The sequence below is a fragment of the Fistularia commersonii genome, chromosome 17 (genome assembly GCF_037954325.1).
Source record: "Fistularia commersonii isolate RoL2024-O1a breed Wild chromosome 17, RoL_Fcom_v1.0, whole genome shotgun sequence".
Taxonomy (NCBI): domain Eukaryota; kingdom Metazoa; phylum Chordata; class Actinopteri; order Syngnathiformes; family Fistulariidae; genus Fistularia; species Fistularia commersonii.
In genome coordinates, this window is record NC_141300.1 from 1,398,125 (window position 1) to 1,412,500 (window position 14,376).

The window sequence follows — 14,376 nt, forward strand, 5'->3', positions numbered from 1 at the left end:
GGTACCAGGAGAGATTATTGGTCATGTTTCTCGGGGGGTCCTCGGGGCTCTGCCGAGGAGGAGATCAATGAGGAGATCAACGAGGAGCCGGGGGTAGGGAAAGGTCACCTGTCAGGGCGCCGCTGACCTCCGACCTCTGACCCCCCAGGGGTATGGCGCCATGTCAATCATCCTCGGGACCTCGTCTCATCCACGTCCCGGAGGCTGCCTTCTTCTGGAATGGCACCAGGAGCTTCGGGTGTTCCTGCGGTCCGGGTTCTCCGCCCAACGCCAAGCATTTTGGGGTCCTGGCTTTCAAGAACCTCAGAGTCCAGAGTGGAACCCAAGTCCTCTGGTCCTCCTGGAGACCAGATCATTGGTCTGGACCATCATGAGGTTAACCAGGAAGCCTTTCCTTCCGACGCTTTCCTTCAGTTAAGTGTTTGTGTGAAGGAAGCTGGGCCGGACCAGACCCAGGTCCTTCACCATACCTTCTCCAGGTTTCACCCACAAGGTTCTCAGTCTGCTCTGGATTCCAAAGGTAGCAGGTGTCTAGAAGAAAAACACAACCCTCTGCATCCCTATGCAGAGAGCAGAACCTGCAGAACCTTCTGTCTCTACAGGGTGCAGGAGAACAAAACAGTGGAAACACACACACACACACACACACACACATACAAGCTGTGATGGGGTGATGTTCAAGCTTTGTAAGGGTGATCTTCTGAGGATAAAGTAAAATGGCTGGAAATTCATCCATTCTTTTCATCCATCCATCAATCCATCCATCCATTCATCCCTTCATCCCTCCATTCATCGATCCATCCATTCTTCCGTTCATCCTCCACACCTATCTTGATCTCAGGGTCGTGGGGGGCAGAGCCGATCCAAGCTGTGACAGTGTGAGAGACTTGCATCCAATCACAGGGCCCCTTACAGTGACCCCCATCCATTCAGCCACTCATTGTTCCCGTCTTTCTGTCCTCCTGGAAGAAGATCCTAATCACGTCTGGGTCGATAAACCTGAAGATGAGATTGTATTTCTAGATCTTCACACAGATCAGATGTCTCCTCCTCGCCCCCCCCCCCCCCCTCTTCACCTCCTCCTTCTGTTCTTCCTCCTCTCCTCTTCTTCCTCCTCCCCTCATTCCCTCCTTCTCTCCTCCTCTCCTCCACCACCTCCACCTTCTCTTCTTTCTCCCCCCTCTCCTCCTGCTCCTCCTTCCCTTCTTCCCTCCTTCTCTTCTTCTCCTTTTCTCCTCTTCTTCCTCCTCCTTCTCTTCCTCGCCTCTCCTCCGCCTTCACCGTCTCCCCTCCTCCTAATCTTCTTCCTCCTCCTCTCCTCGTTCCCTCCTTCCCTCCTCCTCCTCCCCTCTCCCCTTCTCTCCTCCTCTCCTCCACCTCTTCTTCTTCCTCTTCCTCTTCCTCTTCCTCTCCTTGTTCCCTCCCTCTCTCCTCCTCCTCCTCTCCCCCCCTTCACCTTCCCTCCTCTCCTCTACCTCCTCCTTCTCTTCTTCTTCCTCCCCCTCCCCCCCTACTTAGCTGTGGATTTACAGCTCCGAGGAAATGAGTTCCTGTGGAAGCCCCCCCACTAGCGCAGTAGTCCATCAGTGTGGGTGATCTGTCAGCAGGAGCTCCTTCAGCCTGGACCATAAAGCTGCTGTGGTGTATTAATGGAGGCGGCCGGCGCTCCTCTGTGAAGGACACGGGACGTCTGGGCTCTAATTCACACGCTCATGGGCGCAGCAGGAGGAGCCATCCATCAGCAGGGGGACAAGGGCAGGAGCAGAACGGGGAACCTGCAGGCCCTGGACCAGGAGAACCTGCAGGCCCTGGACAGCAGTGAGACGGGACACCTCTTCATCAGCTCTACATCACTAAATTTGCTGCTCCAGTATGGGGGGGGTTAACCTGGACAGGTCAGTTGTCAATAATTTAACCATTCATCCTCTCATTCATTTAAACATTCACTCTCTCATTCACACCTACTTCAATGAACCAGCAGAAGAAGCTGGCAGGAGAACATGGAGAAGAGCCAGGCTGGAGTAGATGAAGTGAGTGAGAGCTTCCAGCCTGTAGGTGTGTAAAGATCTGCCACTGTGACAGTCACAGACACACTGCTTCTCACACACACATACACACACACACACACACACTCTGGCAGACAAACAGCCTGTAAATGTGTTTGGCTCAGCAGTCACCGTTTGATTGACAGCTCCTCCTCTGCTGACTGGACCCCCCCTCCTGTCCAATCACCTCTCATGTCCCTCCAGGAGGGTGTGCATGTGTGTGTGTGTGTGTGTGTGTGTGTGTGTACGTGAGAGAGAGAGAGAGAGAGACGCCTGGATGGAACCTCCTCAAAGATCTCACAACATCACAGAGCTTGGACTTTGAGCAAGGCGAGGCGCTGGAAGCATCCACCCTCCTCAGTGCTCCTCCTCTGCAGCTGCTGATTGGATTTTGAGTCATTACAAGTGCGAGGCTGTAAATCACCAGCGGAAGGAGCGTTTGTATGTGTGTGTGTGGAGGAGGTGGAGGCTGGCTAAGATTTGGGGGGAAGGAGAATGAACCAAACATCAAGCTGGAGATGACAGATTGCTGAAGGTGGAGGAGGGCAGGAGTCCACCTAGAGGGAAACACCACCTGTGTGTGTGTGTGTGTGTGTGTGTGTGCGTGTGTGTGCGTTGGCTGGACGGCGCCGGCGAGTGTGACTTACAGGAAGTTGACGCAGCCGGTGCCAGGGGGCGGGGCGATCCACATAAAGCTGAAGGAGGTGGAGGGCTGGTGGCTGACGTGGGAGGCCACCACGCTGCACACAAACTGGGTCCCACTGAACGGACGCTCCGGAAGCACTCCTGAAGGACAGAGGACCGTCAGAGGCACAGACACCTGGACTACTCCTGGAGTGTTCATAGAATACTCCTGAATGACAGAGGACAGTCAGAGGCACGGACATCTGGATTACTCCTGGACTACTCCCGGAGTAATCCTAGAGTTCTCCTGAAGGACAGAGGGCTGTCAAAGTCACAGACACCTGGAGTACTCACCAGTTACACCAGAAACACCCGGATTCCTTCTGGAGTACAACGGGGTACTCAGACTACTGCAGTACATGGGGCCCTGCAGGTACAGGTGAGGGTGCTGGTGAGGAAATCAGCAGCCTATCACCTGGGTCATGTGACCAGGTCGAGACAATCCCCTCTGACACCGACCCCCGAACATAATAGATATCGGACATCAAATCAGATTCAAGCTGCGCATCGAAGGCATTTCTTTGGTGGCTTGTGACGGAAAGAAAGATCTCTCACAAACCCACACGCACACAAACAATGATGAATAACATCAGGGCCTTAATATCCCCCAATTCATTCTGCTAAGCTTCTGTGTGTGTGTGTGTGTGTGTGTGTGTGTGTGTGTGTGTGTGCTTCTAGACTAGCTTCTTGTTTTCAGTGTTTTGCCTTTCTTTATTCTCTGAGACATGGGTTCTTCTCTTTTGCAGAGCTTCCTTGTCTCACCTGTCTGTGTGCTGCAGGAGAGGTTTTGTGAAGAAGCTAATCTTCCTCCCACTGAGAAATCCAACCTTCAGCCTTTGAATTATTTTCCATTTGTCCATGACGGGGCCGAGACCCCCCCGCCTCATCCAGGAGGGCTGAAGGAGGACACGGGATTCGCTTTGAGCTTACGGCTCGGCAAGACGTCGGGAAAGAAATGGGGCGGAGAAGCGTGTGTGTGTGGGGGGGGGGGGGGGGGGTGAAGATGAAAAGGCCGGCCAAGCGTCTCCACCATTCTGCAAACACTTCCATTTCCTCTTCGGCCGGAGGAGAAACCGACCCCGAAGATGGAGATGACGACACTCCAGCTCTTTCATGTCCGAGGGTTGGGAAAAGAGACAGGAAGAAGAAAAGAACAATCCACGATTGAGTTGGTGGAGGTTGGTGGAGGCGGAGGGTGGAATCCTCTCCGATTCCAGGACCTTGGTCTTTGGAGGACTCTGGAAACATCATGGTTTCAGGACCGGACGGAGGAAAAGTCTAGCGGCATCCACGGGTGGAGGGCAGAACGGAGGCTCCTGGAGCTCCACCACCCTTCACCTATGGAGCGGAGGGCGGGGGAGAGCGGGATCGGCTGGACACTGAGATGTTCTGCAGCCGTGGTCGTGGAGGACGGTGGCCTCTGCATCCACGGGCATCAACACACACTTACATGCAAAGTCTCACAGACACACACACAGCTCGTTCTTTCAGATGCAGATTATGAGCTGTCGGCTGTGATTAATGTGGAGGGAAAATGACCTGCTCGCTCCCACAGTGTGACTGGGCACAGCATATTTCACTAATACAAATCTTTACACACACACACATTCGGCATGTTCACACACACACACTGCCTTCATCCCACTGGTAGACAGGCTGTAATTTAGCAGATCCCTTGGCGGGTCGGTGGCCGTGCCGACATCAATCTCTACTCCTGTCACATATTTTAGATCTTCATAGAAGCAGTCGAACCCTTGAAAATGTCCCTCGGGACTCACAGGAACTGCAACGTTCTCCTCTCGGTCAGCTGACGGTCTTCACACCTTCAGGTAAAGAGGAGGGTTTACTTCCCCCCTGAAAGTGGTAAACTCCTTTGACTTTGCCGGTCTGCTGGACGGAGGAGGACAAGTCCGCCTCGGGGTGAGGACCTCCGAGGTGGAGCAGATGGTCCGGGTGGAGGCCGAGCCTGCAGGAGCAGGAGCGGCACTACTCGGCTCCAGCCGGGAGATTCATCTGCACATTTTCCAGAATCATTCAGATAATGGACGCCATTTAACATCTGGTGGGGACAGACCTCCACCTCCACCTCCACCTCCACCCGCTGCCCTTCAGAGCGTTTTACTGCATAGTATCAATTTCCCGACAAATGTTCTGGAGGCAGTTAATCGCTGTGCGACAGGAAGATTGTCAGGAAACCGTTGGTCAGGGCTTTGCCGCCAGGACCCCTCCTCCACCTACAGAACCACCTCACTCCTTCAAGCTCGCAGTGGTCTGAACCTGGGAGGTGTGGCACCACAAACCTCTGCAGGAGAGGAGCCATGGAGAACGTTTGGCTGATCCATGATTCATGGAGCCACCCCAGCAGATCCCCAGCGGGTCAGCGTCTCCAGCTGGACCGGGGCTACCTGCGCCAGCCATTCATGTTTCAATATTTCCAAACCCTCCCCCACACACACCTCATGTATGTGTTTGCGTGTGTGTGTGCCAAACTCTTCAGCCTGACTCTGATCCACCATTGGCCAAAGGAGTGGGAGGCCATCTTTACATCAGCCAGTCAGGGTTCATAAGGAAAGTTTGGCAGTGTGTGTGTGTGTGAGTGTTTGTGTGCATGTGTGTGTGTGTTAGATTGTAAATATGCCATAAAGGACACGTGGAGGTGCAGGGTGGGTTGAGGGTGGAGGGCGGCTGTCACTCAGGACATTTGAAAATAGAAATGCGGGTGAGGTTTTACACACACACACACACACACACACATACACAAAACCGCAGTACCTAACACACACACACACGGACAGTGGGCGCTCAGATCAGACAGCGCTGCCGTCCCGCCGCTCGTACGCATACACTTACAAAACAATCGCTCTTTCATTTAGGCTTACATTATATTTCCCAGCAGCTGTCATCCATCATCCTTGAACACACCCACACACACAGCGCTGGCATTTATGTAGAGAAAGAAACAACATATGCCTGTGTATCCATACAAGCGGAGAAGAAGACTACAAACATGGACGCCCTCAGGACACCTCACCTATGGTGATTTGGAGGCACAAGCTTCAGATACATGGAGAGGAAGAGCAACACCACAAACTACCTGACACCACCTGAAACCCCACACACACCACCTGAAACCCCACACACACCAGATCTAATGTGAATGAATGGAGTTATGAGACAAACAGGTGCTGCCTGTATGGAAGCTCCGCCCCCTTTGATCGATGAGGCTCTCTCAACACACACGATGTACTCAGACACCTGTGTGTGTATGTGTGTGTGTGTGTGTGTATGGGTGTGTGTGTGTGTGTGTGTGTTCATGCGCGGGCCCAGTCACAGTCCCTGAAACCAAGATAGTTGTCGGTTCAAGTCCAGGGTTCGACACACGCAGGAGTTTGACATCTTCACAAAGGTCCTGTCTGGTTCCCCTCCTCCTCCATGTTCTCAGTGTGCTCCAGATGTGTGTGTGTGTGTATGTGTGTGTGTGTGTGCGTGCGTGTGTGTGTGTGTGTGTGTGTGTGTGTGTGTGTGTGTGTGTGTGTGTGTGTTATGTAAACTGTCAGGGTGAGATGTTACTTAAAGGCCTAATTGCTGTGACAAAGCTGAGACTGGTGGAGCGGTGGTGGCAAAGTCACCCCCCCACCAGCACCCACTTCTTCAGCCCTCCATCCATCCTGACGTCCACCAGAGCCACGAGCGGCTGTTTCCTGTGGGTGTGTGTCATTGCTTGGCAGGCAAACACACACACACACACACACACACGTACACACCAGCGTCACCGGCAGGCACCGGGGCTAATTTGATTTTTAATTCAACAAGACTCCTAGACTAATGGTTTGAGCTGGGGATTAATTAATCTGATTTGACTTGTGCTAATTTCCCACGGACCCCCCCCCGCCCACACTCCACAGCCGTCAATACAGCGCCCGCTGGGGTCACACACACACACACACACACACAGACTCACACACATAAGCGATGGAGACCCTGGGCGACAGGTGGATCGCCGGCAGAGGATGCTGGAGAACGAAGGCTACAGCGCCACACGCATATGTGTGCGTACTTAAACACACACACAGAAGCAGGGGAGGTGGGGGTGGGGGGGGATTGAAGGTCACTAACTCATTTTACTGCTGAATGTGGGTCAGACAGTGGATGATGTTCCATGGTTCTGCCACATCTATAACATCCATAGACCTGAGAGAGCAGCAATCACACACACACACACACACACACACACTCACATACATACACTCATGTTAAAATGACGCAAACTCACTTCTGTTCACAAAAACGTGTTGGACTCGTCTGAGTCAAAGATCTACGCAACTACGCAATCTTCATATCTCCTCCTCCTCCTCTCCTCCTTCTCCTCTCCTTCCCCTTCTCTTCTGCTCCTCTCCTCCTCTCCTCCTCCCCCTCATCCTCCTCCTCCCTGGCATGGACCCAGGCTCTGCTAGCAGAAATATCTCCTCTCCCTGTGGACTGAAAGCCCACCCACGGCCTTCGCCTGCCGCTCTGCTGCAAGAGAGCGGAGAATCAAACGTCCAGCTCCACCTGCTCCACCAGCGGCGTCTTTGAAACCTTCTCTACCAGCCTCTGGAGCTCCCACCCCCCTCCCTCCCCCAGCTGTGCTCTCCAGGTCACCCTGGACCTTCTGCACATCCACATATTTGCATTCAGAAAACGCAGCAAAGGAAAGCACTCCATGGTGAGCGTGTGTGTGTTCTGTATACACACACACGCACACACACACACACACACAGAAACCTGGTGAAGCTGTGGGAGTTCAAAGACAGGACTGTTCTCCATGAGAGGGGGTGGAGGGAGGAGTAGCAGAGAGCTTCTGCAGGTCCACCATCACACCTGAAAGCCAGGGCTCCTCCTCCTCCAATGATGGAGGTCCTCTGAGGCTCTGCATAGACCTGGTCCTGACGGTCACCTGACGCTTCCTGTCGTCATGGCCCAGACAAGTCCATCATCTTCACCATCATCCCCATGGAAGTTCAAGGTCACCACAGCAACAGGAGTGTGTGTGTGTGTGTGTGTGTGTGTGTGTGTGTGTGAGCGTGTGTGCATGTGTGTGTCAGCGGAATCTGAATGTGGTTTGAGTGGATAAGTCGGTGAGCGTGAGAGCTTGTACGGCGGGAAGCAACTGTGTTTGAGTATGTGTGTGTATGCAGGACGGAGTGTAAGTGTTGGAGTCAGGAGCTGTCAGCAGAGAGCCGAGGAGCAGGCTGATCACAGGGAGCTGCTGTTTGAAGCCTCCCAGGGACTGACAGCTCCACCCCACCTCCACCCCCAGCCCAGCTCTCCTCACAGCTCCACCCTTTCTCCACCTCACTCCTCCACCCGTTCGCCACATCACTCCATCTCCTCATCTTCTGCATCACTCCTCCTCTTCCTCCTCCACCCTTACCGGAGCTTGGGAGCCACTGGAAGCAAGGAGAGGGACCGCTGCTGTTTGAGGAGGCACACTTTTTGTGTGTGTGTGTGTGTGTGCGTGTGTGTGCATGTAAAAACAGCGACAGGTGGAGCTCATCCACAGGTGACCTGCCTGTCAGTCAACACTGCAGGGCTGCAGGTTCTGCAGCGTCACAAAGAGAATCCCTCAGTTGGTCCTCAGTGTTTCACTTTGCAGAAGATAAGGTTTGCTTCCATCCATCTCCACCTGCCCCTAAGCCCCTCCCCCACCGGTCAAAGTGCACCCAGATCAAATCTCCGACAGGTTGTTTTTCTCTAATCTTTGTCAGATCCATCATATTTAGCTGCTACTTGCTAACAAGAGCCCCACTCTCCACCCTCCTCCGCCCTCCTCCACCCACCACCCTTCAGAAATACATACAAAAATGCAAATGAGCGACAAAACAAACATCACCCTGCGAACCAGCCATCCATCATCACCCGGCGTCGGCGCGGCAACACAAATCACCCTCAGCGTCAGAGGCAGTGATGAAATGCCCCCCTCCCCCCTCCTCCAGCCTCTTCCACCCCCCTCCCCTTTCATTGGTCCCTACTTGCCATTTCTCATGCATACTTTCTCTAATGTTCCTCTCACGCTCTGCACTCGCTCTTATTATTTAAATCTCACTTCGTCAGCTCCGCTGGCATGTTTGGCCATTTTCCCCCCGAGAAAGATCCCCCCCTCGAGAACCCCCACCCCCATCTCCACCCCCTGCCTCCATCCACTCAACAGTCTTTTGTTTGGTGTCATAATTTGAACCGGGGGGGTCGGCCTGAATGCGGGTTGTGTCTCTTTCTGATTGGCCGATCACGTGATGGGAAACATTTAGCCTGGTTCTTTCCATAGAGCTGGGGGGGGGGGGGGGGGGGTCAGCCATGGATTGCACTGGAGATCTCTGTGTGTGTGTGTGTGTGTATGTGTGTGTGAGCTCCTTCCAGCAGGTCGGGACCATGGAAAAAAAGGAAAAAAAGCACTCTTCATGGAATAAAAGTGGAGGAGTGGAAACGACTGGAGCTGAGTCACACACACACACACACACACACACAGAGTCTAAAACTAATCTTGTCACACGTGTGCACTTTGGCTGTCCAAGTCCACAGCAGAAGGATGTTGGTGTCTTAGAGAAGGTGAAGAGGATGATGAAGATGTATGTCAGTCCAGGTGGTTACCGTGACGACACACACCTGTCAGCTTCATGCCCCCCCCCAATCATATTGAGGAGCCTGAGGACACGGAGAACACGGAGGCCAGAGCCGGGACTCACCAAAGCCGAAGGCGGCAGGAGCAGGGATGGGAGCAGACTGCACCGGTGTGGAGGTGTAGAGGCCCGTCACCAGCAGCCCATCGAACGCCGCGCTCGTCGAGACGGTCACTGCAAGACAGGAAACGCGGTTGGAGATGTTTCTGAAGCACTCTCACTCCCCTTCAAGACCAAGGCGAGAGAAAAGATGCTGCATACACTGAGAGCAACAGTTCAGGGTCACATGAAGGTCAGCGGTTCTATTTCTGGACCTCCAACCACCAATGCAAGAGGCAAAGCACGGTATGCTGCTCACACACACACACACACACACACACACACACACATGCACACTTCTTTAGGTGGCCACACTGATCACGCAGGTAATTAGCAGAGGTGACAATGTGCACGTGTGTGTGGACAGGAAGTATGAGGGGTTTTCCTGGATATCAAGCACAGGGCTCAGGTGTTACACAAACAGAGGTGGGAGGGGGAGGAGCGCCCACGGTGTGAACACACAAACACACACACACGGGAGGAGGGGGGGGGTCAAGCCCTGCCTGGGGGTGGAGTCACGGTGGAGTGTGTGTGTTAAATTCTGGTCTGCGCTGACAAACACCAATGTTAGCTCCTCTCCACCACAGCTCACAGAAGAAAGCAGGTCCACCGCACCTCTGGACCCCCAGGAGATACCTCCACCCACAGGACACACTCCACCACAGAGTAGGAGGAAAAGCTCGCTCTTTGCAAAGCCCTGGAATCCCCCTTTCTCCTGTGTGTGTGTGTGTGTGTGTGTGTGTGTGTGTGTGTGCTTGGTGTGATACACCACCATAACAGCACTTCAATAATTCATCCCACCTCCATCTATGGTATCCAGACCTTTCCGGTTTCAAGTACATGAATAATGCCGAGGCTGTACTCCGTGCACTGCAGTACTAACAGTACTCAGTACCACTACTGTACTTACAGTACTGTGTCTACTGTATTCAGCTCCCACTGCAGTACTACTACTCTCCACCTCTCCATGCAGTACTATTACTCTTCACACAGAACTACTACTACTCTCCACACAGTTCTACTACTACTCTCCACACAGTACTTCTACTTTCAACGCAGCACCTGTTCATGTATGTGACTGATGGCAGCCGGAGGCTTCCAAATTGCAACTGGGGGTGATGATGAGGATGAGGATGAAGAGGAGAAGAAGAGGGAGAAGAAGGAGAAGAAGGAGAAGAAGGAGAAGAAGGAGACGAGGAGTGTTTGTGGCGTGGGGCTGTGAATCATCTGACTGGCAGGTTGTCCATCTTCTGGATGGAAGTAGAAGCGAGGGTTCATCTGAAGGTCACCCTACAGATGGACGCTGCGGAGAAGAGGCCAGCTCCTCCACTCGGGGGTGAAATCATCTTCAGTCAGTCACCAAGCGTGACCTCAGCTGTGGGTCCGATGGGGATTAAACATGTTCTCCAGACCTTCAGCTGGAACCTTCTCAAAGGCCCTGACTGGACCCAAAGCTTTGCTCCTCAGGAGGAGGAGCGACTCAGCACCGATTCAACACAACGTACAAGAAATAATAACCAAGGGCCGTGAGATGGTTTAGGTGATTTTAACTTCTCCCTGCACTGAAGAAACCTGTTAGCTGTTAGCAAAACCACATTTATTCTGGTCCCAAATATAGATGTTCCTCTGTGAGCCTTGGAACCCCTCTGAGGAGGAGCAGGCCAGAAGAGCTTGGACCTCTTCATCACTCCAGTTCTCAAAGGTTCTGTCCATTTTGTTCATGAAAACATCGGAGCAGTGACCCCCAGAGGTTTGATACATGGCGCTCTGCAAGAAGTATCTGGTGATGGTCATGGTTTATGAGCTCCAACTGAGGAATAGGTGGAGACCCTTGCCTCGGCGCAGTAGCTGAGATGCCCCTAGGAGCTGAGGTTCGTGGTCTCTGGTTCGTTTGCTGTCCCACTGTGCCCAGAAACATCCTTGTTCCCAAGAATGACCTGCGGAGGGTTCCTGCAGTGAGAAGGAAGCTGTGTAGTGCTATAGCACTGGAGGTCTGTGGTGTTGAAACCCTCAGGTAGAAGACCTTCTGAGTCCTCTGGAGGAGAAGAGTCTTCTCCTCCAGAGTCCTCTGGAGGACCTGCTCCTCAGCTGGAAACCTGTTTTTCTTCCTGCCCGACAGCCTGAACACAGAACTCCTCCAGCACTACACTGCTGTCTACAACTCCTCTGACCCGCCACGGTGACACACACAGACGTGCACACACAAACACACACATCTCCTCTGGCTGCAGGTCTTTCTCGCCCCTCAATTGGGAGGGGGGGCTTGCAAGGGGCAGAAGGTTACAATCAGAGAAAGGTGTGTGTGGGTGTGTGTGTGTGTGTGTGTGCGTGTGTGTGTGTGTGTGTGTGTGCGCGTGTGGGTGTTGGGGGGGCAAGCGGCGGCGCCTGATCAATACAAATGTAGGATCTAAATTATTTAGACGGACTTCTAGCACACACACACATCACACCTACCAGCCAATCACATCACATCAGAACCAATTATACACACACACACACATACACACACACACAGATCTGAAGGAGAAGACCAGGGGCCCTTTGATGGTTGCCTTTAACATTCTTGTCCAGGCTTGATTTGTGAGTTGTGTTCAGTGGGCCGCAGGGGGAGCAAGGAGGGGGGAGCTGCAGGTTGGATGGGGAGAAGGGGGAAGCCAGGGTGAACTCAGCAGCTCCTGTGTGTGTGTGTGTGTGTGTGTGTGTGTGGTGCTTCACGGGTGGATTGAGCAGGTGTAAGGCCACCTCAGCTCAAGGAAACATCTGGTCTGAATGTGAAAGTTCTTCTGTCAGGGGAGATAGAGACAGTTCGGGCTGGGAGGGGGAGAAGCGAGATGTTTCTCCTCACATTCACACAAGGTGGAACCTAGCAGAACCAATCAAAACTGTTGCTGCAGAACCTCCAGAATCCTCTTGGATATTCAAATAATGACAGGAGGGCTCGAGAACAAGGTACCAGGTTTTGTTCCAAAGGCCGCTCTCCAGGTTCTTCTACCTGGGTTCTCTCTGGGTTCTCCAGGTTCTCCATGTTTCTTCCACAGTTAGTGATAGCTGACCCGTCATAGACGAGCGGATGAGTGGCCATGGACACTTCAGACCTTCTCATTGACCAGTTTGAACCTCAAACCAACCTCCAGAACAGGAGATCCAGGCCCTTCTGACCTTCATGAATCCAGAAACCCTTGAAATTCACTGCAGAAACACCAGAGACGGGTTTGAGAGGCTCCGGCCCCTCTTGATCTGGAGACTCCACCAAGCCACCTTCTGAGCAGCGGAGGAGGAGGACTGCCCTTCTCCTGGTTTGCTTTCAGAGGGTGTCGGGGAAAAACAAGGAGAGCAGAAGAACGCGCTCACATTTGCTTCTCCTCCGGCTCAGATCCTGGGCGGCCCAGCGCCATCTAATATTGATGATGCGAGGTGGAACGCCTCATTACAGATGTACACAACCATGCTCCTTTTCAACTATTGATGGGCCCGGAGCTTCCTCCACCATCCTGGATCCACCAGGAGCCTCCACGCACATACACACACACACTCACACACACACACACACACACACACACAACTCAGCAGATCGGTGGTTGGTATGCCGCCGGCCGCTCGCCGGCAGTGGAGCCAAATTAATTTGCGGAGACGATCCGGCAGAAAAAAGATCTCAGCTTGTTCTGTGTCCACGTTCCCCCGCCTGCTTCTTGGGGCTCCTGCAGGAGTGCCCGAGGAGTAGAAGGTGCGGCGGATCGGGAGTTGGGAAGCGGCTCGAATGAGGCGCGAGGGTACGGAAGGGGCGCCAAAGGTCCAGGCGTGAGAGCTGGCGAGGAGAGCCGATTCGCGCGCCGAGGAGCCCCTTTCTTCTGGTCCACGCCCATGACGGGGCCTTAGCGCACCGCAGAGAACCTCGAGGTCGGCCTCGGAAGATGGTCGATGCCCTTCGCTTTCCATATGAATGGGTTCTCCTCGGGACAATCCGGATGGAGATGGCTGACCATCTGACCCATATCCCACTGGCAGACACACACGTGCCCAAGAGAGGATCAGGAAATGGAGACCAGGCCGCGGGACGCTACGGCGCCATCTGCCTCCGCCGCCGTGCCAGCGTCGGCCTCGGCTTTGAGCGGCGGTCCCTTTAAGAGCGCGCGGTCTGGAGGAGATGCAGACGGGATTGTGGAGGGTTCCTTAGCGTGTCAGGAGATTGCGTGGGAGGTGTGCTTCTGCACATACATGTGTCATGCCGCGCTCCAGTCGGGTCTTAGAGGCATCGTTCCGTTGCGTAACCTTCTGGCACCGTCCCGGCCTGCTGGCGGCACCATCTGCCGCGAAGAACTCCATCGCGGGCCGGCGATGGAGCCTCCACAGGTCCGCTCCGACTCCCGGATCAGAAACCTGCCCTAGAAAGGCTTGCCTTGGAAGCGCAGCTAGCCGAGGAGGCACCTCTGCCGTCAGATCGAACCTGGCGCCGCACCTTACCCCAATGTATGCGATCGTACCTTGGGCCAGAGCCCGACTGCATCTTGATTGGTCCTGGCTGGTGCGTCCGGAGAGACATGCCCAGAGGTGCCAGGAGCAGATAGAAGCGTCGCGTGGAGGGCTTTCTCTCCGGCGGGGCCGCGCTCATTAGCGGTCGCGCCGATGGCTTATTTTGGAGCGGGCCGGAGGAACACCATGATTCTTTCCCCCTGTCGCCGGGTTCCTGCCAGCTCTGAGGAGGGACGGGTCCTCCTGATCAACACCATGTGTTCCGAAGACGGAGACGCCTCCGTTGACTCGTCCTCCTCGGCCCATCTCCGTTCTAGGCCAAACGCCGTCTTCCATAAACATCTGCAGGTTTCCGGGATCTCGGCATTCCAAAGAGGGGGAAAAGGAGGGAAGGAATGCGGGGAGACAACCGGGGGCGGGAA

The 14,376-nt window shown here is 54.0% G+C and overlaps 1 protein-coding gene across 1 annotated transcript in view; it reads right to left on the minus strand.

The window, feature by feature from the left end:
- Positions 1-14,376, minus strand: part of reln (reelin) — a 57,351-nt gene that overhangs the window by 33,620 nt on the left and 9,355 nt on the right. Inside the window, exons 2-3 of the mRNA XM_086162785.1 lie at positions 9,452-9,559; positions 2,693-2,831 (exon numbers count right to left, since the gene is read on the minus strand). Of these exons, the coding sequence (XP_086018911.1) occupies positions 2,693-2,831; positions 9,452-9,559 (247 nt within the window). The remainder of the gene's footprint in view (positions 1-2,692; positions 2,832-9,451; positions 9,560-14,376) is intronic.